At 41.3% G+C, this 26796-nt stretch overlaps 4 protein-coding genes across 5 annotated transcripts; 1 reads left to right on the top strand and 3 right to left on the bottom strand.

Moving 5' to 3' along the window:
- Positions 1 to 3270, bottom strand: LOC139211943 (ras-related protein Rab-15-like). The gene is made up of 7 exons (XM_070842374.1): positions 3140 to 3270; positions 1532 to 1592; positions 1378 to 1438; positions 1207 to 1284; positions 934 to 1023; positions 301 to 366; positions 1 to 159 (listed from the first exon to the last, which is right to left on the bottom strand). Exons 1-7 carry the CDS (start codon positions 3261 to 3263, stop codon positions 1 to 3), a joined length of 639 nt encoding a protein of 212 aa, XP_070698475.1. The 5' UTR covers positions 3264 to 3270.
- A 1717-nt stretch (positions 3271 to 4987) lies between these two features.
- LOC139211942 (protein max-like) lies at positions 4988 to 10185 on the bottom strand. Of its 2 annotated transcripts, none has more exons than XM_070842372.1 (4): positions 10053 to 10185; positions 7564 to 7671; positions 6398 to 6536; positions 4988 to 6274 (listed from the first exon to the last, which is right to left on the bottom strand). In XM_070842372.1, exons 1-4 carry the CDS (start codon positions 10086 to 10088, stop codon positions 6090 to 6092), a joined length of 468 nt encoding a protein of 155 aa, XP_070698473.1. In that variant the 5' UTR covers positions 10089 to 10185; the 3' UTR covers positions 4988 to 6089. The 2 variants fall into 2 exon arrangements, with proteins under 2 accessions (XP_070698473.1, XP_070698474.1); XM_070842373.1 differs by having other exon boundaries at positions 6398 to 6521.
- Positions 10186 to 14885: 4700 nt separating this feature from the next.
- Positions 14886 to 17532, top strand: LOC139212444 (hepatic sodium/bile acid cotransporter-like). The gene is made up of 5 exons (XM_070842986.1): positions 14886 to 15286; positions 15493 to 15697; positions 16189 to 16367; positions 17052 to 17251; positions 17409 to 17532. Exons 1-5 carry the CDS (start codon positions 14886 to 14888, stop codon positions 17459 to 17461), a joined length of 1038 nt encoding a protein of 345 aa, XP_070699087.1. The 3' UTR covers positions 17462 to 17532.
- Positions 17533 to 17910: 378 nt separating this feature from the next.
- On the bottom strand, positions 17911 to 26783 carry LOC139211751 (sushi domain-containing protein 4-like). The gene is made up of 10 exons (XM_070842112.1): positions 26629 to 26783; positions 25875 to 26016; positions 24755 to 24946; positions 24317 to 24508; positions 22228 to 22419; positions 21100 to 21291; positions 20077 to 20271; positions 19853 to 19985; positions 19321 to 19718; positions 17911 to 19238 (listed from the first exon to the last, which is right to left on the bottom strand). Exons 2-10 carry the CDS (start codon positions 25990 to 25992, stop codon positions 19213 to 19215), a joined length of 1638 nt encoding a protein of 545 aa, XP_070698213.1. The 5' UTR covers positions 25993 to 26016; positions 26629 to 26783; the 3' UTR covers positions 17911 to 19212.
- Positions 26784 to 26796: the final 13 nt, after the last annotated feature.

The following is a 26796-nucleotide window of genomic DNA, read 5'->3' as shown; positions in this document are numbered from 1 at the left end:
TTAACAGGTGCAGGTCCTCTGAGCGTTGCCGCCAGTGTTTTGACTGTCATTCTCTTCATCCAAAGCGGCCTTTTCCAGATAATCATCCAGAGATCCCAACAAGTTATCCACGTCTCTCTTGTGAGCCTGCAGCACCAGTTCTGCCACACGGGTGAAGGACTGAATGAAGGAGGAAGTGAAAATAAACAGGGATGATGAATGAGAATGTGGCGGGGACTTCCCTGTTCCCCCTGTTTGTGCATATTTCTAACGTAAGAACAGACAGGTTCTTCTGCTCTTTCTGTTCTTTCTGTGTCCTACCTCCTGGATGTTTCTACTGGTGGAAGCACTGGTCTCAAAGAACTCCATCCCATAGGTTTCTGCTAGCTGCAAGATCCAGTTAGATGTAATTAGAAATAACGGATTTCGTAGCTTTAGTCAGTTTTTTTCAGATGTACATGATCACAGGGTTTAGGAGTGTGGATGGTCAACTTCGATTATGAAAAACATATCATTTGCTTTTGTAACTGAGGTTGTTAGCAGTTATTAGCTTGCCTATCAATTTGTTTTTAATGAAATATTCATACAAATTTGCTGATATGCTGGGACCACTTTGGACCAATTTAAATTCACCCACTATTTAGAGATTTTTTTCCACCACCAACCTTCAAATTCTGTGCAAGCAAACTATGCAGTAATGAAAGCTAAATTACTGCAGTATTTCTGAACGATAGTTGGCGAAATACTTGCCAAACTAGCACACAAAACAGTCACACTCAGCTGTGTGTCCTATAGAAATGTCTGCTTAGCACTTAGCACTGGAAACTAGAATCCACTGGGAACTACTGGATGTTTTTATATATCTACAAAGTCCCACACAGTACATTATTACTTAACAAGGAAGTTAAATGCAAAACATATATGCAAAGACAACAAAATGAAGTCGAATCAAACCTTGCTTCCTTGGTCCTTTGTTACCTGCCTCCTGAGTACCTCATCAGACTTGTTTCCTACCAAGATCCTCTGCACAGTGTCTGGGGCACACTGCAAAAAACAGCAACAACAGCAAAAATGACAGACGGCACAGACATAAGGGACTTCATCATCTCGTCACTCACACTAAGCCACTGGGAGAGCAGCAAGCAAGGTAACACAAACACTGAGTCACGGTCAAAGGCAACAAGTGCAATCAAAAGTGCAATGAAATGAGAGAGCTTATTGCGTTACTTCATCCACATCACTGGCCCACTTGGCAAGGTGCTGGAAGGACGCCTTGTTAGTGATGTCGTACACAAAGATGATACCCTGGACAGAAAAAACAGAGCGATTAGAGAATTAATGCTGCAGCAAACCATGAAGGTAACTTGACGACAGTGATCGCTCATCTGGAGGGATCACCTGTGCCCGCCTGTAGTACTGCTTGGTGATGGTCTGGTAACGTTCCTGACCGGCCGTGTCCCTGCGCAGACGACAAAACACACATCAGCAGGAGAGGATCACACAGTGTACACGCCAGCATACTGCAACTGCGATGAAATGACACAGAACTTACCATATCTGCACTCGCACCTTGATTCCATCTATTTCTAGCGTTTTCATTTTAAAATCAACTCCTACCGAAATAGAGGAAAGTTACATTTTACTTCACAGAAAGCAGGTTGAACACAACGCACCAGAGGCTATTTGAGATGCAGCTGCACAAACGCAACATCAAACTGGAATCATTCAAGCAACTGAGACTAACTGGTGAAAAAAAAAACTTTTTTTCACGTGGGCTTTTGTGTGTCTGTGAGCACTTAATGAGAGTTGTTCACAGACACTATTATCCCTAATGAATAGTATGTCTGGGGCTGCATAGTGCCAACTTCTAAATCATTGCGTCTCCACAAGGGGGTGTTTTCTCTGCTGGGTAACAGCACAAGAAAGCTAACATATGTGACAGAGAAGCTCTGACTGCTGCCAACCACAACCACACCAACTGAATTCAAGCTACCTCTATGTTAGATACTAATAAAACTACATACTTGGCCAAAATTAACTTCTAATCTGTAACCCCTTTGTCTAAACTTCACTGCTTTTGGAGTCACTGCTCTCTGACTTTATACTATACTATACTATACTATACATATATATCATTTTCAATAATGATTAATCAACTGATTATTTTCCAACTATTCAATCAATCAGTGTTTCCACATGCTCATACTGCTTATTTGGTCCAGTCCAAAACCCTGAGGCACAGGTTTACTGACATATATAAAATTAAGAAAAGCAGCAAATTTGCTAAATTGATAAGATGTTTGACATTTTTGCTTGAAAAGTAAACTAAAATGTTTAATTTATAGTCAGAACTTTTCCACAGCAGACAATCAGCTAATCAATTAATTCAGTTCCACTATACTATACTATACTATACTATACCACACCTGTTCTTGTGCTTCTGCTCTGAGGGACCGGCCCTTTGTTGGTCAGGTGACCCTCTCTGAGTTGGTCCATTGGCACTTAAACAGTGAATGATTTATTTGGCTGGTAGAGGTTCTCTTTAAAATGTTCTCTTTGCTTATGTGGACATTACATTATTGTGATTTACTCTTCAGTGTAAGACCGAGCCACCATTTTCCCCCCAAGTCATTAGTCTGTGCCAGAGACAGGAAGAGAGGCAGCGGTGAAATGAAGCACTGATGTGTGTATCAGCAACTAGTTTGATTCTTGGAATTAAAAACAGGATAGAATTTCACTCACTTTGAGGCCAGAGAAAATAATGTCCTATTTCCTGTAGACCTCCTTCCTCTCCATTGTTACTGTGACACAGTTCACTGATCTGCTCTCCCTTCAGTGTGTTTGTAAATGTTTCTAAATGTTATTATTTTAGTCACCATCACTGAAGCTTTCTCAGCTCTGACATGTTTTTCAGCCAGTTTCATGGCTGTTATAACCCGAGGCATTTTGCACTAATCCTACCAGCTTAGTGGGCCTGCTTACACACTTTGAACAAAAGGGAAAATTACAGCACATTCTCTTGAAACTTCAATTTAAAAAAAAAAAAAGTTGCAGCCTCAACATTCATTGAGCAAAAAGTATTTGCTAGTGTTGTCCGGATCTCTCTGAGGTGAACGCAGACCCATATGAGGAGTTGTGAAAAACTTGATGGATGGCTTACCGATGGTGGAGATATGTAACGGATCAAATTCACTGTCCGTGAATCTGCACAACATGCAGGTCTTCCCTACCCCCGAGTCTCCGAGCATAAGCAGCCTGAACAAAACGTCGTACTGTTTAGCCATGATCGGAGCTAAGACACAGAGGACAGCATGACTCTCCCATGTAGCTCCTGACTGATGTCCTCACCCACTGTGGCGGCGTGCTGCCTTCACGGACCCTCACACACTCCTACTTCTTAAATCGGTAATTGCGAACACAAGCGCAGCCTGTTGCGACTCGCTCCAACTTGAATATTTCGCAAAAGCAGATTGTTTTGGTGGCGTTTGCTAGAAATATAGCATTTTAGATGTAGGGGTTAACGAGCTAAAAAGACTGTAGATACATTAGCAATGCTAATTACTGATCATATTTATTATTTATATTTTATATATTAAGAATAATCCATTTGATAATGTCTTTTCAGCATAAATATGTGTCTCCAGTGTGTCCAACTGTGAAAAAATCCTCCTCTCACTTTTTCTTTTGCTCCATCTTTCAGTAAATGTGAGTGAAAACGCTCTGTTAAGATTTGGCTCCCCTTGTGATGTCACTAGGGGGTCTGTTGAACACGTGACCTCCTCTGGCCCTTCAGTAGGTCAGCGAAATCCTGAATCCGCAATTTCTTTTTTTTCCTTCGCTTGTTGCCAGCTACTGGTAAGATATAGATGTCAAAGGCGAGAGCAAAGCCTGCAGACTTTTCTGTTCCTCTAAAACGGAGCATTCAGACAGTCAGCTGCAGCAGACATGTCTGGTCTGAGAAAAATACTGTCTCTTGAAGATTAAACCATGAAAACCTGTTCTGACAGGACCTCCAAATACTAGTCTGAACTACTAAATGTGCAGAATATGGGACCTTTAAAATACGCACGTTATATATGCATCACCTTTGCCGTCTGTTTTGCTGTGGCCTCCATGCTCTGCCCTCTACAGCCTTCACACGTCAAATACTCAAGTAGATTATTTCAGGTACACTTTACGTTCCCACATGTACTCAAATTTTCTACGGTCCTAGAAGGCAGCATACAACCTGCATCCTTGAAGAGGCTGCCTCTTGCAGTGGGAGTGTCACCTGGGACACATCACAGTGGGCTATTTAAACAAACAATAAAGGCAGACCTGTAGTCAGCTATTACAAAGGCCATGAGACCAATATATATATATATTTTTAGAATGCACAGAACGTTTGTCATTCACCTTTCCCTGTACTGCCACGTCCTCCTGGTGAAGAATCCTGAAATGCAGACATTTAACTAGATCATTTTTTGCTCAAAAACTACCAAATCTAAAAATGTTTAGACTAAAACTTTAAGAATCAGTGTAAAATGTGTAAAATTCCTCAACATAAACTCTTTTTTATGTCAAATTACCTGATATGTGTTTCTGAGGGTGTGTCCTCAGTAGTAACCTGAATACCGGCACCTGTCTACTGTAACTGACTCCTTATTTTCAGAAACTGAGTGGAAAAACAATGAAATCTGAGCCCTCTATTTGTTCAACTGACACCCAAGTTCAAATACAACAATCTAGCAACATTTAAATGGTTAATATCCTCAAATAGATGAATGAATTACCCACCTTGATTGCTTTAATTCCATTAGCGGTTCTTTAAATTTGATTAAAGACATCCTATTATCTCAGAAGATGAGTTCATTCCACCACTCAGATGTTTCCCCTCCAAACCCAAACACACAAAAACACACATAAAACAGTTCTTTTTAACATCTACTGTATAAAATAATAGCAACTTAGGAAGCGTAATGTACACAAACTATCATAAGATATAATCAAAAGCATGCTGAGTCACAAATACATCCCAAAAGGATAAAATAGTTTTATTTATAGTCTCATAATAAAGGTATGCCTTAACTTGCAAGACAACCGTTGGCAGTATGTACAACATACCTGTAATTTCCATGGAATGGAACAAACAAATATTGATTACGCACACACTAGAATACCTCTGCAAAAAGGAAAAAAAAAAGAAGAAAGATCTTTCCCAGCACAGGCAAATATTTCAAGGGAAGGCTTTTCTTTGCAGAGCTGACACCATTTAAGAGTATACAGTGTTATATACTACACACTGAAATGGACTTCCATTAAGGTCACTGCCCTTTAACTGCATTGCGTAACATTCAGCATCCATTAGGGGATTTTTTTTTTTTTCCTGTACACCCACGTTTTATCTGGTAATAATAAAAATAGAGGAAAATAAATAGTTGAACCTGCGGAGAATCCACTAAAACGGCAGGTCAACTAGCTCCTCCTCCCGTTCTCTGGAAAATCTCAAGCCAAACAGCTGAGGGAGGTCGGACATGAGGCTAAGAAATCAATTTGGGTGCATCACTATAAATAGAGGGATTCATTTGATTACACAAACATCTTCAAAGACAAAAACTTGAGCCACCTACACTGAATAAGGAGGGTTGCCTCTTGCATAACAGCAACTTCACATTCTTTTTCTGGAAAAAGTATGAATATTAAAAAGGTATACTATCCCTAATTACCATTTTGTCAAAGGTCGTAAAGTCTCCAACAAAGAAAAAATAATAATTAAAAAAAAAAAAAAGTTAACTTTATGTGGCTTTACTAAAGCCTTACATCTTGTCATCTCCACATTTGATTATGAATGGTTATCATGAGGTCTGAAAAGCAGAAAGTCCTTCAGAACTGCAGAGCTGCCTCGCTTTGGGGGTCTTAAAAGTTGTTGCTGGGCCACGAAAGGAGTGACAGGATGCTTGCCAGGAGGAATAATGGAAGGTAGAAGCGTTTTATACATAATAGCACCTCTCTCACACAGTCTCCACCTTGTCTCCTGGACTGGCGTAAGAAGGCAGGACTGAGCGTGGGCAGGTACGAGGAGGGGGTCGGGGCTGGGTGAGTCTGTTCGGAGAACCGGGGCCGACCCGGGTTTAGCTGGGCTCCACGCGCAGCTTCTTTCTGCTGGGCGGCTCGTCGGGCTCCGACTCGGAGCTGGAGTCGGAGCCGCCGTCAAAGGCGGACACCGCGCTGCCTTTGCGGTTTGTGTACAAGCTGCTGTCAGAGGAGTAGTTTGTCTGGAGCTGAGTGTTCCCCTTGGCCTTCTCCAGCGCACGGACTGCAGCACAGAAAGACACACAAAAAAACACTGCAGTGAACACCACACTCATCAAACACTGCGTATTGCATCTGAAAGACTGCATCTTTTGTGTCATAACAAGACAGCACTTCCCTCACTCACCCTGCTGCTCCAACAGTGCATTCTGCTTCTTTAAGTCATCGATGTCTTGCTGGTGGGTATGGTTTTTCCGCCTCATGTACTGGATGTACTCGGTGGCTTTGTCTAGAATCTGTGCTCGGGAAGCCTGTTTGACAGAGTTCTGTCAGCAAAAATTTCAGAGAGCCATGGGACAAAGCTGCAGTGTCTATTTGTTCAGGTAAAACACAGATCACACTGTACACATGTATGACGCAATTAGTTTTTAGTCTGTATTAAAAATAAATAAATAACTAGAGGTTAAAGAAAAACAAAAGAGCCATTCCAGGGGCCACAAATCTTTGGCACATGTGCTGACGGATTACAAAATGGTTCCTAACACAAAGGAGGAAAGGAAAACACACTAAGTACATCTGCATGCTGGCTATGCCACCGCCTGTCGCACTTTTCAGATTTAGTTTGAATCTAAAATGGACTGTAGAAACGTACCTCTTTTCATCCTGCAGTTGTGACAATGTTTCCCAGACATTGTGACATGTTTTAACAATCTCAGATCTCAGATCGAAACATCAAGGTTACTTTGTTTTGTAAAACTTTGGTACATGTCAAGCTGCCCGTCTTCCTATTTTTTTTCTCTGCCCTCTCCTTGAGATAGCTGTCCGTGCGGAACACTGTAGCACAGCACAGGCTCAGCTGCAGACTTTGCTGCTGCGGGTGACCATGTTTGGAGAGCAGCGCACAGCAGCGCAAGATGAGAGAACCTGCATTTCCACCTGCTGGTCAGAGAAATGCAGCCGTCTCCTGAGCCTTACGTTGCTTGTACCAACAGTCTTTAGACCGGCTTACACTCCTCGTGCTTTGCCGAGGTGATTTGCATGCGCACAACTAGATGTAACAACAAAGCTCAGTACAGGAAATCATCATGCTTACTATTTAGCAACTGCTTGTTTGACTGCCTCTGAGGACATGCAGGTTAGACTTATGCCAATACTTAGCTGGCCTTAATGTGAAAGAATAAATAGTCTTAGCGCATTGGTTTACTTATGTACTGTTTTTCTGTTTTCTTTAAATGGATTAGGAACTCGTTGATGTGGCATAATGACAAGAAAATGTAAAACTGGTTTAAAAAGATTTCCACTCTTTGCTGGTAGAGACACAGAATGTATAAAATGAACAGATTTTCCTCTCACCTTCTCCCCTTGTAATGCAGGCACAGAATCTCGTAAACCGTGAAAGCTGTCTTTAATGTGGTCCCGGCGTTTGCGCTCAAGCGCGTTGTGATGTGCTCGCTTGTCTGCCTGCAAACGGACAGGGTACGTTCATACTTAAAACACACACACAAGGACACGCACGATTAAAAGCAAGGAAGTTCGTTACTTGATTTCTAACATGTAAGAGGACGGAGCGGTCTAAAGCTGCAATATTCAAACGCTGCTTTACATAAATAAGTAGAATAAGCAGTGGTCTTGTCTCTCCTTGTCCTTGTCATACATGTCATTTTCTTGACACACAGGAGGAACCTGTGGTGCCGGTGTGTTGTTTGCGAGCACATATGATCTGTTTGAAGAATCTCAACTGAAGACGTGCTATTTGCTTTCGGTTGCTTAAAGGTTCGGATCACTTTTTCAGCTGGACAAACTAGTGTGCAAACGTTCACACGTTCAGCACCTGCAGTAACTTTACAGGAGTCAGTCAGCTCAGCTGTTTCACTGGGATGGGTGGACAGCACTGAAAACAGCCGACATTTCCTGCCTATGAGTAAAGAGTTGCAAGCATTTCTTCATCCTTGTATGAGTATAGAAAACACAGAACAATCTAAGATTTTTAATGGGGGGGAATAGTATGAAATAGCTGCCAGCTATTATAAATATATACAATTAGATTTTTTTTTTTAAAGTGCTGCCACTAAACTCATAACTTGCTTTTCATATTGAGATTTGCCTTCGAACTATTGTGCGTTGAAATGCTCCACTGTGTAGGCGTGACAGGCCTAACAGTACATGCATACTGTGGCTCTGTGAGGATCCACCAGGAGATCCCAGCTTAATCAAATGGGGGGAGGGGAATCCACGGCTCTGAGAAATATGTGACCGGATCGAGGATCTGGCACGGTTTCAAAAGCACACTCAATTAAAACACCACAGCACATTATGGGCTATTAAATGCAGCAGGTTTGTACACCGTGAGGGATGTACATCAGCATGTACAGTGTGTTTTATGTGGCATTAGGCCAGTTGTGTTTTAAATGCAGTGTAAACTCCTGCAACAGCACTGGGAGGCGGACGGGTTTGAAACAAGGACCAGAGGCCTGAAAGCGAACTACAGGCGAGCCCGGCGGATCCCGGATCGACTAAACATTAACAACACGAGCTTTCTCTCGTGTCTTTTTTTTTTTTTTTGCACTGCGGTCAAGTGAGCTGTCTTTTAGGTTTTGTTGCGCTTCTATTCAAGCAAATACGGCGCTGGGGCAGAGAGCGGCCAAAATGGACGTTTAAAGAGTCGCTGCAGATAAAAGTTCACTTCGTAATAAAACCACATTATCTCACTCATCCTGAACCAAATATGACTTTTTAAAAGGCTAACTCGTCCTGGTGTGCGAGTGTCTATATGTTTCCATTAAAGTGAACTGCTTTAAAATGTGCCATACAGAAAAGGAGTCATATTACTACAAGCTGAATACGTGAAAAATAAAAATATCAGTTCACCTCATCTGTGATGGATGGGAAGTTCCCTCCCCACTGTAATGATTTGTGAACATTTTAAATGTGCACATTATGGAGAGCATTACAGGAAGAGTCACAATAATTTGCAACACGCTGAATATTGTCATATTTGTATTTACATTTCATTTTGATTACAATCTCAATGGATCCCGTTCAGAATACACCCCTACATGAAATGTGACTTTTTCCACAGCTGCGCACTTAATGACCTTTACGACTCTTTTATGATCAGTCACCCTGAACAGGCTTTCACTGGGGTTTTTAAATAAGAATTCAAATGTGAGGACATATTCTGTGTTACTATGCATTTTTATATCTGCACAGTTAAAGAGTATTCTGCGCAGAGATCCACGGGGATTCATGTTTCATCTGTTTTAAAACAGGAGGGGGCTTTTCTATATATTACAATACGTAATTGCAGTGGAGGAGAATTTGTATATAGTACATACATCGCATCTTTTCCACATTGTCAACAAAACATATATCGTCAAATGACGTCTTATATTTCATATTTTAATTAGCTGTTTTGCATCATTGCAGTTTGCTTTGAGCAAAAAGTCTTCAGGAAAACTTTTAAACGTCCTTTTTGGTTGCTCCCGGCACCCGTACCTCAATTCACCAAATAGACGCGCAACCAAATCCGAACGGCGGATGGCTTAAGTGTTTCTGCAAACATGCCTCACTTGCTCGCAGTAAAACGACGCAATTTATCCACCAGACGAAATGTGCTCGACTTTTATGCGCAAGCCAGTCTGCCAGCACTCCAAAAACACACTTTCACCCTGACATCTCACTTCCTATTCCTCTTCATGTTTAGTATTAGCCAAGACACCCAGCTAGCTTAGCTAACTTAGCTAGCTAACTAAATCAGATAGCGTAGGTTGGCAAAAATGTTACAGTTGCTGTTTTGGCTAACAATTTGGCTAGCTACTTCTAGATGAAACTAAACCACATACATCGCTGTCGACTTCGATGTCATCGTTTTCGCTCATTCTTCGGTAAAAAGGTATGACAAAAGAAAACAGGCAGCTGTCAAAACAAAGTGCAGCGACAGATCTAGCACGGAGCTTTGCTACAGCAGATACATGACGATCGACGCGTTCGCTACACGTGATTCGCCTACACATGGACGGGAAAACATAAGCAGCGCAGGCGCGACAGAGTGAGGCATTGTGGGTAATGTAGTAGTTTGTCAACGCTAAGCCAAATTTTCGCTAATGCCTTTTCCGGACATTTGAAACTATATTTCCCATAAGCCCACGGTTATGGACGCGCCCACCAAAATATACCGTTATCTCCTATAAGCTGCAAACACAGCAGCCTCAGCACCTTCAGTGTAGTTACACAGGTGGACAATAATATTATTTGATGCATAATGATACAAATATATGAGGCACACGTGTTTTGTTAGATTGCCATTAAAAAACAAGTAATTCCTTAAACATGATCATATTTTATGTAACATACATAATACCCACCAATAAACCCTCCATGCCAACATGATTCTGTGGTATCATGGGCCAGAATGCATTGTGCTAAAATCTGCTGTTTCAGTGGTCATTGTCAGCAGGGTAGTGTACTACAATAATAAGGCTCCTCTCTCAGCATATGATTATGAGGCCAGATGGTGGCCTAGCTCACTTTGGCTGCCCTCCCCCACTCTCCATCCATGGCTGCACACTGTGCCTCCATGGGACCTTTAAATAGCTTCTGCAGCAAGTGAACACAGCTTAGAAACCTACTGCAGCACTTCAAAGATGAAAAAAGATGTTCCCAAACATTGTGCATATCAGCATCAGCATTTTTACCTTCACTGTCATCACTGTCTCATCGCTCCAATAAAAAAATGAAATAAATAAATAAATAAAAAAGAACAGGAATCAAACCACCAAAAATACAAAGTGGCCAATGAGTGCAAATAATTCACAATAATTTCACAAGAAGTCCAAGCAAAAGGATTTCTTGATGTAGTTCAGTGTTTGGGGTGTTTTTTTTTTTTATTCCTTTTCTGGCTGTTTCATTTATTTGTCAATGTTTACCACTTTGCTAACTGGATTTTATCCTCTGCTGCACAGCCGTTTTGTTGTATCATTCATTGCTGTGTAAAAGTGTTTGAGCAAGACTGGTGCATACATAGGAGAAGGTTTGTGACATCATAGGCTGTTGTTCCTGTAAGAGATTCCACTGAATGTCCAAATAAAACACCAGCACTCACAGATCTTCTTAGACTTCTTGTTTGTTGTAGAGGGAAAATATATTATATTAAAATGATATTACAAAAATGATATGCATGTGTATCTTCATGTATTGGGTTATATAACTCTTTAGATTTTTTCTATTTTGTTTTTTCTATATTTCTTGCTATATGTTTCCAGTCTTGGGCATCCAGTTGCACTCAAAATTATTCCACAGAGCATCACCGAGCCACCGCCATGCTTTGCTGTAGACGGAGCGCTCTATTCAGCGTATGCCTCGTTCTTCCTCCTCCAGACATACCGCTGATCCATAGACCTGAAAAGTTGCAGTCTTGTTTCATCGCTCCACAGAACAGAATCCCAAAACTTCTGCAGCTTATTTATATGGTCCCGAGCATCTTGTGCTTTTGGATCAGTAGTGGTGTACGTCCTGGAGTTCAGGCATGGAGGCCTTTCGGCGTTTAGTATGCGCCTTATTGTAGAAACTGAAGTGAAGTCTCATAAGTGCTCTTATGAGAGATTATATTCAGAGGGTTGGATGATTTTGAGACTGCAGTAGTCATTAAAAGTGAAATTTTGTGTTCAATTTGGAGAAACCATTTGTAATATTAGTTGTGTTGAGCTATTTAAATTGTGGGGTTCTGTTTGTTTTGATCCTGCTGCAACAATGCTCAGACACTGTTCAAGATGTGGAGCTGTGCGCTGTTACTGTTAACTGTTACTTCTTAAAAAACTTTTTTTTAATACCAATCACTGAATGTGTGGTGCACTGAGATTTGAAAATCAAATGTCTGCCATGCTTCAGAGATTAAGGCAGCAACATTTGAGCCTTGTCTAACACATCTCATCTGTTGTGCGAGTTGTAAATAAGCGCCCCAGGCTCACAATAAACTAAGGGCCTTTTTAAAAAGGCTGCCAGGAGAACTGATGCCTCTGCCTGGTTGCATAATATTAATTGAAGGTCTATTCACACATGCAAGTGAGGCCACATGAATAAAGTGCCTCTTTAGAGGTACTGAGGCATTTACATTCTCCCCTCATTATCGAGCCCACCAATGCCCAACTTTCCCACGATGCCCTGGAAAACAGGGACCGAAGGAACTCGCTACGGGTAGGGGGTGACTTCCACTAACTGTCTTTAAAGCTGGATTCACTAGATTTCTGCGAAACACACGGACACGAAAACATGTGTTCCACAGGGCAGGGTTGATGCTGTTGATTGTTCACACTTACTCTGCTGTCATGAGCCCATGTGACAGAGAGAGGAGGGCAGGAGGTCCAAACACAGAGGAAAGGAGTTAGACACAAGAATGTGAAGGGAGATGGTAATGAGCGTACGGGAGAGTACAGAGTGAAGTTGCAGAAGTTGGTCTGGAATTAAGGTAAGAAAGTAGCTTTATTGCTTTGCCTATCATGATAATAATAATAATTTTTTTAAGGGCAAGAATGTTATATTCTTATATTACTGCCAGCAATTTCCATGAAAAACACACAAAAGAGCCATTTTGTTGTACAGTGTGATAAATTCTTTCGTTACAATGACGGTAGCCAGTGGAAGCAAACCAGTGAAAACCAGAACAAGGAAAGAATCCCTGAGTGGGTGATATCACACAGTTTTTGCAAACTACACTTTTGTGTGTTATATTAAATAAATGGATCACACAGTGCAACAACATGGCTCTTATATGTGTTTATTAGTTTAGGAATGAAGGCTACATAGAGCTGTAATTTGCTCTTGAGGTGCTTGGACTGTCCGCATCTTCACCTGCTTTCTTTAGTTCAATATTCTTTCATATGACAACATGTCTGTAAAGTATCCTAATCCCCATTTTCAACTTTTCCCACGTCTCTGTTTACAGTTCTTAGACAGTGATGCTTATCAAATGGAAATATCTTTATAAGCTTTTTGAGCCAATTTTTATTGGTCCGTTTTTGTATTTATTATTAGCCCACTTAAGAAGAAGCCATCTTTCAAAAGAAAATTTTCCCCAAATACAACCCCTTGATTTTATGGATGAGTGATTTATGATTTTGTTTTGCTTTTAAATCTGTTAAATATTTGTAGATGTCCTCAATCTCAGGCTGCAACAAATAACATTCATTAAACATGTTTTACCATAGAAGACAATAGTGACCCTTAAGTACAAATGTGGTTAGTTTTCTCTTTCTGGCAATCGCAACAGAAAAATAATGTATCTGTATACATGCTGTATACACAGTATAGTACAGTATACAGGCAGTAGTTTGTAGTGGTGTAATCTCAGAGCAAAGACATTTCATTTCGCGTGACAATAGGCTTCCACTCAGTAAAATTCAGCTCTAACACAGAAAGATGCTCCTAGTTTTTAATAAACTGTTGCAATATTAACCTTTTAGCTAAGTCAGTTTGTTCCCCACACCCCCCTTTTGACTCAAAGCAGTAACAATTGCATGGAGGAATGAGTTAAAGAATTACAAAGGGGAACAAACTAGATAAACTTGGAATCGCTGTTTTGCAGCTTGTTCGTTTGATGTGTAGAAAAGTGCAAAGTGTCATTTACCTTTAGATCCTGACCAATTCTGTTACCCAGATGTGATACTTAACAATTATCAATAATTGATGAAGTTACTGGTACCGTGGCACCAAAAGTGCCCATTCTGAATTTGGAGATGCACTTAATGTTCCAGCTGTGTGATGGCAAATTTAATCATTAATATAACTAAAGGGATCGCTGTGTTCTGGTATCTTGTTGAATTCGTCTGGGGCAGTCCAGGGCTCAGCCCCTCTTCTTCCTCTTCCTCATCATCACACACTCAGGAGTTGGGCAAACAAATCAGGAGTGTTGGGTAGAGAAAAGCTGGGGAGGAGGTCGATGCTGCAGCCGCTGGGACAGTGAGGAGGGTGGCACGCGCCTTGTTGTAAAGGTCCCTGTGCTCCATGGAAACTACGGAGAGGTCTGGCAACTCAAAGAGAAGTGGTCGGCAAGGCATGTCTGGTGCTCCGCTGAGCAGAGGAGGGTCTGACCCAGCTGCCTCGGCTCTGGGGGGTCAGCAGCAGTTGGGGCACTTGGCAAAACAGTCACGGACAGAGACCCCCAGCTTTATTGGTTGACTAATGTTAAAAATGTACCACAGTGCGCCACATCCACAAGCTTAAGTGTGTTTCTATTTGTGTATTTAAACTATGAGTCTGGTGATATTATGCATTTTCTTAATGTCAATATTTTTTAATGAAAATATCAAAATACCTGCAGCCTAAATGGCCTGAACTGTTGTTGTAACTTATACATTATAGGAGGCAGGATTGTAGAGCTCTCTGAGAATGATCAAAAAGCTTCCATTGTGCGCATCTTGCAACCTGCTCTATGAGTAGGTTAACAAGTTTGTGAGTGAGTTCTAACCCAGTTGTATGAGAAACTTTACATACAAAAACCATAAAAACAAAACCAAATTTAAAAAAGTACTTAAGTGACATAACCCTGAACACTGAAAATGGAAATGAAATATAAATGGCTGCATTTATAGATGGTATAACATTTCTAAAGAAGAATCTCAAACTGATATTCTTGCTGTTAATGTGTTTCATTTGACAGGTGAAACACACGCAGTGTTGGGATGAGTGCCGTGATGAATGTGACGGAGATTTACAACGGAATAGTTACCGTCTACAATGAGGGAAATGTCTCTGGCAATGAAAGCGTGGCTGTCTCGGAGCAGTTCCCCATGCTAAACAAAACCATCAATTTCTTTGTCATCATCGTCCTCATCATCACCATGATATCCGTTGGCTCTACGATGGAGATTACCAAGATCAAGACCCACATCAGGAAGCCAAAAGGAGTAATCATTGCTCTGCTGGCTCAGTTCGGCATCATGCCCCTGACTGCTTTCAGTCTTGCCAAAATCTTGCAGTTGAATTCCATTAAGGCCATAGCTGTGCTCACCTGCGGCTGCTGTCCAGGGGGACACTTATCAAATGTTTTATCCCTGGCCGCGATGGGGGACATGAACCTCAGGTAAATACCTCACTGATGTATTTATCCCCTGTCTTGTTGGAAGATTTCAAATGTCTACAATAATTCAAGAAGAATAGAGTTTATCAGTTAGAGTTTAAGTCAGCACCATAGAAAAAAAAAAGAAAGTTTTCTTGTATTATTTGAAATATTTACATTTCAAGCATGTCAGTCTAATTGTGCTCCCTCTCTCTCTGACACCCCGCCAGTATCCTAATGACCACATGCTCTTCCATCGTAGCCCTGGGTATGATGCCTTTGCTGCTCTTTATCTACTGCCAAGGCTTCAAAAATCTGGAAAATGCTGTGCCGTACGTTGGCATCATCACTGCTCTCACACTGATCCTGGTGCCTTGTGGCATTGGCATCGCCATTAATCACTACAAACCAAAGTACTCAGCGGTTATCAGAAAAGTGAGCTTCACACAAACATAATCTTTCAGAGATAGACCTTTTTCACTGCGCACGTTCTGTCTTGTCGTAGGGAGAAAAGTATCTTATCAGTAACGTTAATGATGGCTCTGTGGTATTCAAGCGAAAAGGCCTTGATAGTGTGACGGTGAGCCGGCATTGAAAGTGCCAGGACACTGAAAATGAAGCAGCTAAACAAAATTCAGCCATCGCTAATTTTACCATAGTCACCTATGTTTTTAAGAATGAGACACATCGTGTCTTCTGAGAGAAAAAGCCTACTTCTCATCACTTTTGCGGGGGATGGTGTGTGCAACCGGAAGCCACAGTCCTTTAATGCTTACTAGCAGCAGCCTCTGATGCTTCCAGATGATGTTTTCCACATCTGGAAACAGAGACAAAGAGAGACATTTCATGCTTTAATGCTCATGTTCAAGTAGCATGTAAGGGGAGATAAACTGACTCTTGTAACAATCTTTTCATTTTCTAAACAGACTGGTCTCAGCATCTTGGTCATCTGTTCCATCATAGGGTGTGCCCTGTCTGGTATTGCCTACAGACATACACTGTGGCTGCTTCTCACCGCCGATGTTCTGGCTGTGGCTACACTGTTGCCACTGACTGGCTATACGCTGGGATATGTCATGGCGATCACATGCAAACTCAGTCCACAGTAAGTGAAACAAGTCTGTCCGTAGCTGTTTCTCAGTTGCTACATATCAAACGCAACACTGAGCAAACGTGCTGAATACTATCTCTCATAGTATGCTTTATATTATAAACGTGACAGCCAAAGGAACTTCAGAAAAAACACGACCGTCCAATATCATCATTACAATTAGCGTCATCATTGATTTCCATCCTGACACCACTATATTAAGCAAAATTATTGGTGATCCCTCTTCAAAGGTTGTGGTCTTAGTGCACGCTTAGTATTTTATGATGAGACGGACCCATTTATTCCTCTTATGAACTCATCTTGGGTCCACCTCCACAACAAGAGAAACATTGTGCTGATTTTACTCCACTACATTGAATGAGAGCTTATGGCTCCCATACACACCACTGAATGGTTCCATAAAATATGATACACTGCTATAGATTCAACTACAAAGCAGTAAATACTTCAAATGAACTCCACCATGCCCATCTCTGACATTAAAACGCTACTTACGCATTAATCTATCAGTGATAATAATCCAATAATAAAACAGTAAAAGCCTCACAAGAGCCATGTTTCTGTGCTGTGAGTACTTTTGATAATTTACTGTAAGCACAAACATATCTACAATGCAATATATTTTTTCACATTCAAATAATGAAATATTAAAACTAATAACTACTCTTTTCTTTTTAGATCCTGCAGGACCATCTCCATGGAAACAGGGTGTCAAAATGTCCAGCTGTGCGTTGCCATCCTAAAGGTGGCCTTCGACCAGCAGGACATTGGGCCCATGTTTCTCTTTCCTCTGATATACATCGTATTCCAGTCTACTGAGGCCATCATCCTGGCCCTGGGCTTCAGATGTTACCGAGCACTCAAGCCACCAGCTGAGGGTAAATGTCACAGCTGCCCCGTGTGTTTCTGTAGAGTGAGGCTGGGAGGAGGGGTGGAGGGGTGGAGGGGTCAGGCCAACATGTGCAATCTCCAACAGATTTGTAGCCATTGGTCTTTAGTCTAAAGAAATTGTAATGTCCTCCTTCTCCTACACAGATACAACATACCACGTTGTTGATGGAAAGCAAGAGGAGGTGAAACAGCCATGATGGAGGCACACAGTGACCCCGTGCTGCTGGGGCAAACGGAGGAACTGAATCCTACCTTGTGAGGATGCGCCCCCACTGTTTTAATATCATCTGCATATTTGTCACTCAGGCCTGTGATATTGAAAATTGTTAGAGCATGTGCAGCAACTAATACTTTAATTACTGAGCCAGTACAATGTATACTACGGGAAGTGGAGTAGGGAGTGTCAGTGACTCACAATAAGATTTTGTATTTATACTTTTGTATACAAGATATCTGAGACACTTACGTTTTTAATTTTTATAACTGAAGCCTTTTTAGCACATTTTGATGAGTATGAATAAAGGAGTTCATAAATTCACGATCATTCATGTGTCATTTGCTCTTTGGTGCTGTATGTTGTAAATACTTAACAACAATAAAATACGTCTAATGAAAAGAAGGAAACGGACATTTTGAACACCTCAAATAATATTTAATCAAAATGATCTCATGGTATATACAGAATAAACTTAACTTAACTTTTTACATATATTAAAATACCCAAAGGAAATTCAACAGACAGCCAAACAAAGTCAACACTGACGTTACACTTATCTGTACACTTACTCATTTGTGTGTTGGAACTTCCCAACCACGTTTTACAGTGTCACATACAACGTGCCTGCAGCAGAATTAAAACTGAAGCAGCAAAGTGAACAGACTTTTTTCTTTTGAAGTTTCCAAGAGCTGTGGAAGCATCAACAGAAGTCATGGCTGATCAACAGCGTTCTGGACACAAATAAATTAAACATACATTTTTAGTTTCCTGTTAAGACTTAAAACAGGAATTTCCAAGCAGCCTGCATAAATTAAGAGAATAATATTTTCTGGTGTACAAGTGATGTGTCTGACGGAGCCACACATAATATCACTAAGCAGTGGAGGCATTTAAGTGACATTCATTTTTAAAATTCCTTATTTTACATATTACAGATACCTGTGCATAGAAGTGGAAAGCTAAGGCCATTGGGGGCAAGGGTATGAGTGTGAAGAGAATACATCTGAGTTCTTTGCAGAGGGGGGGGGGGTGTTGAACGCAGGCCTGAAACAACAAATCTCTCAAAAATGTTTGGCATCAATCCAGTGAAAAAGAAGCAGAGTGAACTCTTGAGTGGACAAGCAGCCTTAGACCGTACAGTGACATGTGGAGTGACGTAAATAATGATTAATGATCACAAAAATCTCGGAAGATAATCTAGTACGTGTGCATGATTTGGACAACAATCTAGATTACCTGGCCTTCATGCATCTTTACCAATGTGTGTTTTAAGTGGGGTGATATGTGGTTAAATGAAAGTACAGTAAACAAGACAATGATGAGATTATTAGCTTGGAAAAAAAAAAAATTGCAGCTTTGCGCATTCAATTGAACTACATCCGTCATTTTTTTCCAACAACCTTTAAGACACACTCCTTCAGAGGTGGCTGTTCCTTTCTGTTTTTGTTCTAAGGTTTCAAACGGGGCTTCAGACATTAGACATACATACATAATGTAGGAATTCCTATAAAAAATGTAACCATGTATGTACATGTGAATCCCTCCTGTGTTCTCCTTTGGGGTGGTCAGGGGAATTTTTCTGAGCGACCAACAGCTTCACCCAGAGCCTCCTCAGTTGGGCTTGTCTGTGTTGACAGCTGTGTTGACAAACTCTACAGAGACACCCCGCTCACCAGTACAGGTCAGCAGCAACACTGGTTGTCTTGGGAAAGTCCAAAGGCTGCAGCATTTTCAGGCCTCCTTCAGCAATGGCATATCTAAAGACAGCAGACAAACGGTTGCATCAGTACAAAGTGGGAATTTTAAATAAGTGATAAGTGAGTCCGAGCAGGGCTTTACCATCGGAGTAGTCCGTCTCAGAGTCCAAAGACAGGCTGTGCTGGTCGCTGCCTGCAGACGGCCTTCTTTGTGAGGACGAAGGAGCTGCAGCACCAGCATGCTCCAGGACCCAGGCAGAGGATGAGGGTGACGGTGATGACGAGGATGAGGGCTGTGGTACAGGGTGGACCACAACCATCTCTGACTGCTGCTGTTTGAGGGAAGAAGGCCTAGAGGGGCCAGCCTCTGGCGATGTGGCGTGCTGACCCTCAGACAGCACTATCTGGACTCGAGACTCAGAGCTGAGAGCTGAGGCCGAGGCTCCACTGCCACCCACAGCCTCTTCATATGAGGGCAGAGTCACCTGCACGCCTTCCACCATGATTGACACGGGCTGGCCAGACACACCCTGGTCACGTCTAGGAGTGGAAGACAAAGTTACAAACATGTCAACTTGCTACTTAGTATTCTCAGTGTAAAGTGCCAACCAATGCCTCCGGTTTCAAGGAAAAAATGTTGATATTAAAAAGCAGGGTTTCTAGGGCAGACTCACCGATGGAGGGACTTGAGTTTTGGCTGCAGAAGTACAAACAACACCACAAGGAGCAGGATTAGGGCCACTGAGCTGGCTGTTGATGCCACTATGGACAAGGCAGGCATCCCCAGTGGTAAAGTTGGGTCGCGGTCTGAGAGACAGATAAACATTTGACAGTTATCTCTACAGAACTTAATGCAATTATCTATTTAATAGTCCAAATGTGTCCACTAATATTTTACCTTGCTCCATGAGGCAGCTGAGCTTCACTTGGCTGTCCCATTCCCCGTACTCACAGGTGAGGTATTTATAGTCTCCCTTCAGAATATAGCCTTCATCACAGAAATATTCAATCACAGTGCCATGAGAAAGTCTTCCACATGTGGAGGGGTGACAGGTGTAGCCCCCGTTCTCTGGCTGATATGGAGTCTGACATACTGTCAATGGAAATGAAGGAAAAACAGAAATACATCAACTCTAGTGCCATGTTCCTTTAATAAGCTATCAGTGCTAAACTGGTCTGAATCCCACTTGAAGGACAGGGACTACTTTGTGTCAATTACATATCTGATTATACAAAAATTGATTTCCATGGATCTCCCCAAGGCACCATTCTCAGTCTTCCACTGTTTACGTCTGCATGCTCCAATTAGCTTACAGCTAAATATATTACCATAATCATAAGACAACACACATTTTCATTATATCACCAGGTGACTATGATCTCTGTACTGAGTAAGAGCATTAAGCCCATAAATGATTGGATGTGCCAAGATTTCCCCAGTTAAACAGGGACAGAAATAAAGATAATGTTTGAAGCCGAATGAGAACAATTTACACGTCAGTGCTCAGCATCAATCTTTAACGTTAAAAACCACAAACCAAGCCAGAAATCTTGGTGTAGTTGTGGAGTCAGTTATAAAGACAATTACAAAATCAGCCTCCTATCACCTTAAGGATATAACAAAAATTAAGGGACTCAATAGGATGCCCTACAAATAAACTTGCCTTGCCTCTCACTATGTCCTTTATTGCATTCCAGAATTTCCCCCCTGAGATCAATAAAGTATTTCTATCTATCTATCTATCTGGCAGCAAAATGTCTCTTATAGGCTATCTCAGCATCAATACATCTGACTGCCTGTACAGCATGTACTATAACCTCATTCAGGTTATAGTACATGCTGAGACCACGTGTAAAGAGTGTTTATGTTGCCAAAAGGCAGAGTCAGGAATGCGGGCAGTACTATAAGGTTTGTCCTTACCATCACTGCGTATACAGCGTGGAGGTTCAGAGGACCAGTGTCCCAGTTTGGTGCAGGTGAGGATGCTGGGTCCGTCTGCCAGGTAACCTGGGTCACAGTGATACTCCAGTACTGTGCCCACAGGGAATGAGCTCCTGTTGGTTTCTGTCAGATTTGTTGAGCCATGCTGCACGATGGAAGGTCTTATACAACCTTAAAAAAAGGGACAAAAGTTTTTTAAAAAACTGTTAAAACAGTAGTTATTGACTAATTAGCTATAGCTATAGTTAATAATTCAATTTGATAAACAGATAGTAGTAAAAAATCATGAAAATTGTTTTGAGCTGTATGTTTATTTCCATCTTCCTGTAAATTGTTCTTGGAAAGGTGTGTAAGTACAGTGAAAGGAACTGGTGTTTAATTCCATATATGCGTGCACATTACAATAAAACTGGTCCTGATTCTGATAAACTGGTGACATAATTTTCTGTACAGAATTTGTAATTATTTCTCCGATGGTTCTGAAGTGTCAGCTAGTCTAAATGTACCGTCCTCCATGAGGCAGCTGATCAGCATGAGGTTATCCCATTTCCCATACTGACAGGTGCACAGAAATACTAAATCACAGTACTGTGGGAAAGTGAACCGCATGGGTACACTAAGGTGTCGTATGTAAGTATGGCTCATCTCGGTGTATCTGTCATAAAAACTTTGTCTCCATTGATGGATATTTCTTTTTATGATACAATCTGGGTAATATGTCCATTTTCACTATCATAGTTGCCGGATGTTGATTTAAGACACAAATTGATCATACAAACCAGCCCCAAAAGAGGCCTGAGACACAGATTCCCAGTTATACTCATTTTAGCTCAATGTTATTCATGTAAACAAACGCCTGATTTTAAAAACACAGATGTCCTTCATCATACAAAGAAAAAGCAATACGGTATTGAAAATGAAACTGGAATAAACAACAACTAAATCAAAATAAGAAGACAATGAAAATTCTCAAACTATAATACACCTAAAGCAGACCCTGCCTATTCACCCTGGTTAAAGTGCACAGTGATAACAGGTATAAACAGGGTTTATTTTGCCAAAAGGCAGTGTCACTGAAGACAATACTGTGAAGAGGTTTGTCTTTACCATCACTGCGTATGCAGCGAGGAGGTTCAGAAGTCCAGAGTCCCAGTGTGGTGCAGGTGAGGATGCTGGGTCCAGCTGGCAGGTAACCCGGGTCACAGCTGTAGCGCAGTACTGTGCCCACAGGGAACAAGCTCCTGTTGGTGTCTGTTAGATTAGTTGAGCCATGCTGCACCATGGAGGGTCTTATACATCCTTTAAAAGGAGAAAACATACACAAATACAGTCAATAGCTGTAATTACTTTTCAATAACAGTGTTACAAAGTGCTTTACAGGTAAAGGCAGTTCAATGTGGATAAAAAAAGATACACATGGGACAAAAAAATAACCATTAAAATAACTAAGACAAGAGCTTAACATACATATTTGTTTTGAAGAAGGTTTAAATGAAGACATCAACTTCCACAGCTGAGACTTTCGATTGGATTAAGACCATCTCTTTGATGGACTGATTAATCTACAAAATGCATATTTTTTGCTGGCAGTATTTTGTCGACAGTTGGATCTTTAAAGATTCTAGATGTTTATTGTCCCTGTACAAGTACACTCGCGTGAAATTCCAGAAGATACAGTGGTGTGAAAAAGTATTTGCCCCCTTACAGATTTCTTCTGCTTTTGCTTTTTTGTCACAGTTACATGTTTCAGATCATCAAACCAATTTTAATGTCAGACAAAGATAACCTGAGTAAAAACAAAAAGCAGTTTTTAAATGATGATTTCATCGAACTGATGGCTGGACATTCTCCTTCAGGATTTTCTGGTAGAGAGCAGAATTCATGGTTCCATCAATTACGGCAAGTTGTCCAGGTCCTGAAGCAGCAAAGCAGCCCCAGACCATCACACTACCACCACCATGTTTGACTGTCGGTATGATGTTCTTTCTCCGAAATGCTGTGTTAGTTTTACGCCAGATGTAACGGGACGCACACCTTCCAAAAAGTTCCACTTTTGTCCCGTCAGTCCACAGAATATTTTCCCAAAAGTGTGGGGGATCATCAAGATGTTTTTTAGCAAGTGTGAGATGTGCCTTTGTGTTCCTTTTGGTCAGCAGTGGTTTTCTCTCCGCCATTTTTGCCCAGTGTCTTTCTTATTGTTGAATCATGGACACTGACCTTAACTGAGGCAAGTGAGGCCTGCAGTGCTTTAGATGTTGTTTGGGGTTCTTTTGTGACCTCCTGCATGAGACGTTGATGCGCTCTTAGAGTCATTTTAGTCCTGGGAAGGTTCACCACTGCTCCATGTTTTCTCCATTCGGGGATAATGGCTCTCACTGTTGTTCGCTGGAGTCCCAAAGCCTTAGAAATGGCTCTGTAACCCTTTCCAGACTGATAGATGTCAATGACTTTGTTTCTTGTCTGTTCTTGAATTGCTTTAGATCGGGGCATGATGTGTTGCATTTTGAGATCTTTTAGCCTACTTCATGTTGTCTATTTAAGTGATTTCTTGATTCTACAGCTCTGGCAGTAATCAGGCCTGGGTGTGGCATGTGAAATTGAAGTGAGCTTTCAAATATGTGGTTAATTACAGTTAATTCATGATTTAACAAGGAGGGGGCAATTACTTTTTCACATAGGGCCAGGTTGGTTTGGATAGCTTTTGTCCCTTAATAAATGAAATCATCATTTAAAAACTGCTTTTTGTGTTTACTCAGGTCATCTATGTCTGATATTAAAATTGGTTCGATGATCTGTAACATGTAAGTGTGACAATAAAGCAAAAACAGAAGAAATCTGTAAGGGGGCAAATACTTTTTCACACCACTGTATATATAAAAATAAAATAAAGATATATAAAGAGAGAGCAAATAAATAAAAAGAAACACAATATGAGGTAATGAGGTATGACAGCAGCAAAAGGTATAAATGCAATACACATATGTACGTATTTATATATCCAGTAAATATAAAAATACAAAACAACCTAACATCAGACACGGAAAAGAATATAAATGATAAAAGACGCTCATGTAGTCAATGAAAAGTGCCCATACAGTCAGTAAAAGGTGTTTATGCATTAAGTGGTCAGATATTGAACAGAATGGTTTAAGACCAATATATGAACGTACTGATTTAAATTTAAGGAGTGACCAACCTTGGCTCACACAACTGATCTGCATGGGGCCGTCCCACTGTCCATCCTGACAGGTCAGGTAGTTATAGTCTCCACTGAGAATAAAGCCCTCATCACAGAAGAACTCAATGACAGTGCCGTGGGAAAACATTCGGCAGGGGGATGGGTGGCAGGTGTAGCCCCCATTCTCAGGTTTGGAGAGGGGTAGGCAGGCTGATGGAGGAAAAAAACACATGAACACATATAAAGTCAGTAATGCCGAACTTTAAAAGTGCGCTGTTTTTTAAAAGACTTATACATTGGCAAAACTGGTTAAAAATCATAACAAAGACTTAAGTACCTAATAATTAAAATGTGAAAATAACTCAAAATAAAGATGTTTTTACTTATGAGAGAAGTATTTTAAATGAGGCTAGTTTCTCACAACGCTGCAACTCCTCATTGGACATAATGGCTTACCACCACTGCGAATACAGCGAGGAGGTTCAGAGGTCCAGCGTCCCAGTGTGGTGCAGGTGAGGATGCTGGGTCCATCTGGCAGGTAACCCGGGTCACAGCTGTACTGCAGTACTGTGCCTACAGGGAATGAGCCCCTGTTGTTTTCTGTAAGGTTTACCCAGCTGTTCTGGACCATAAATGGCCTCACACATCCTGGGAAGAGAAGGCCAAGGAAGAGGAAATTCTGTGAAACTGCTCTAGATTTCAGAAGAATTAATACAATCAATATTTTGAGCTTGGTTTGGGACAAATGCTAAGTAGTGCATCCACAGCATAGCCTGGGGTCACCATCTGTACAAGAAAGGCACTGTGGTGGCACCACCTACAGTGAAGACATCATTACACAAACCCTTGTACTATGCTTTACTGCTTTACTGTACTGTAATTGAATTGTACTGCAATTGTAAACCTTGTAATGTGTTTTGTTTGTTAAGGCAGGTATTTAATCAACACAATAGTAATGTTTGCACCTGTAGCTGAGCTTCTGGTGTGCCATTGCATCACACTATATTGTAATGCATTCGCAGTGGTGTGCTCCTTCTCCCCAGCAGTATTCTTATGTACTGCTAAGGTGGTAACAAATTTAAAAAAGTTGGAGAGACTCCATGTGCCTGAAGGACTTCGCTGTAATTGTTGTTTGTGAACCTACCATTTTAAATCTAAAACCACTGGAGGGTTTTTTTGGCAACACGTACATGGCCTGGTTATACATCAGTCACAAGAATGATTTGTTTTGACTAGATTATTGTAACATTTTAGCCAGAATTGCACCATTTTTATTTGAACAGGGCTGCATATGCTATTTAAGCATTATCACGCCAGGCGATTACAGGGCTGTTTTCTTTGAGCTGTACTATTACTGATGATAAATCTGCTGTGATAAAATGGCATATGTCAAAATCAATATTAAGAGGCTCCTGTGCTGTAAAAGAAGCAATAGATCCTCTTAATCCTTACGTTCACCCATTCAACCTGCGCTATTACAAAGCTGATTTGATAATGTTTCTACAATGGACAGAGGAAAGGTTAAGTGCAGACATAAAACACATAGCTCTTATATTACATGACTGCTGTCTCTTACCTGATCCTTGCCCAGTGGAAACTACAGTCAGGACCAGTAGCAACAACAAGGACCGTTTAGTGGCTGAGGTGTGGGCCCAAAAGGCTTTTGATATTGACTCTATCATTCCATTGCACATCTTCCCCTGCAGAGTCAACTCAACCTGGTATGGCCAGAAAACGAGTTAATTACAAAAGGTATGATTACATCATGTTGAAAAAGCAGTCCCCCATAGCCTTGACCATATGCTGACACCTGCCTGGCGCAGGTACTCTGCAGAGCTTGGACAGCTGCCAGCAAAATGGGTGCGATTGTGGGACAGTGATACAGTGACGAGACCGAGGGGGGAAAACACGAGCAATAAGAGCATAGGCATTTAACAAGCTAACGGCAATTACAAACCAACGCCAATCCCTCCGATTAATCATCAACGGTAACGAAGCAATGGCTGAAGCTAATTTCATCAACCACATCTAAAATCTAACTCGGGTTCTGAATGGTTCTCTGCGGCTACACACCCATTTCTGAGAAAACTGAGTTCGATAACGTTACACAGTACAAGGCCAAAACAAAAGCTACCACAATAACACGCAGAGTATATATAATGTAATGTTGTGTGCTACCAGTAATAGAAAAAGAATATCCAGCAGAATACATCGCAACTGATTTTCATTGTTGTCTTAGCTAATTTAGTACCCGAGACGACCAATATTAGCCTTTTTAGCTTGCTGGCGCTAGCTAAGCATGCAATAGCTTGTTGGTAAACGTTACCTACCACAAAAAAACGGCCTCGAAACCTCCACCCTCACTTTCTCACGCTGTAGACATTTATATTGTATTTCTCAGCTACACCGACGGCATTTAACGCTACGGCGGAAACAAGAAAAATATGATTTAACGAGCCGAGCGGTGCTACTACGGCTAACCGCTAGCTAGTACCCGC

This window comes from Pempheris klunzingeri, chromosome 13 (genome assembly GCF_042242105.1).
Source record: "Pempheris klunzingeri isolate RE-2024b chromosome 13, fPemKlu1.hap1, whole genome shotgun sequence".
Classification (NCBI taxonomy): Eukaryota; Metazoa; Chordata; class Actinopteri; order Acropomatiformes; family Pempheridae; genus Pempheris; species Pempheris klunzingeri.
This window is presented reverse-complemented; position numbering and strand designations above follow the sequence as displayed.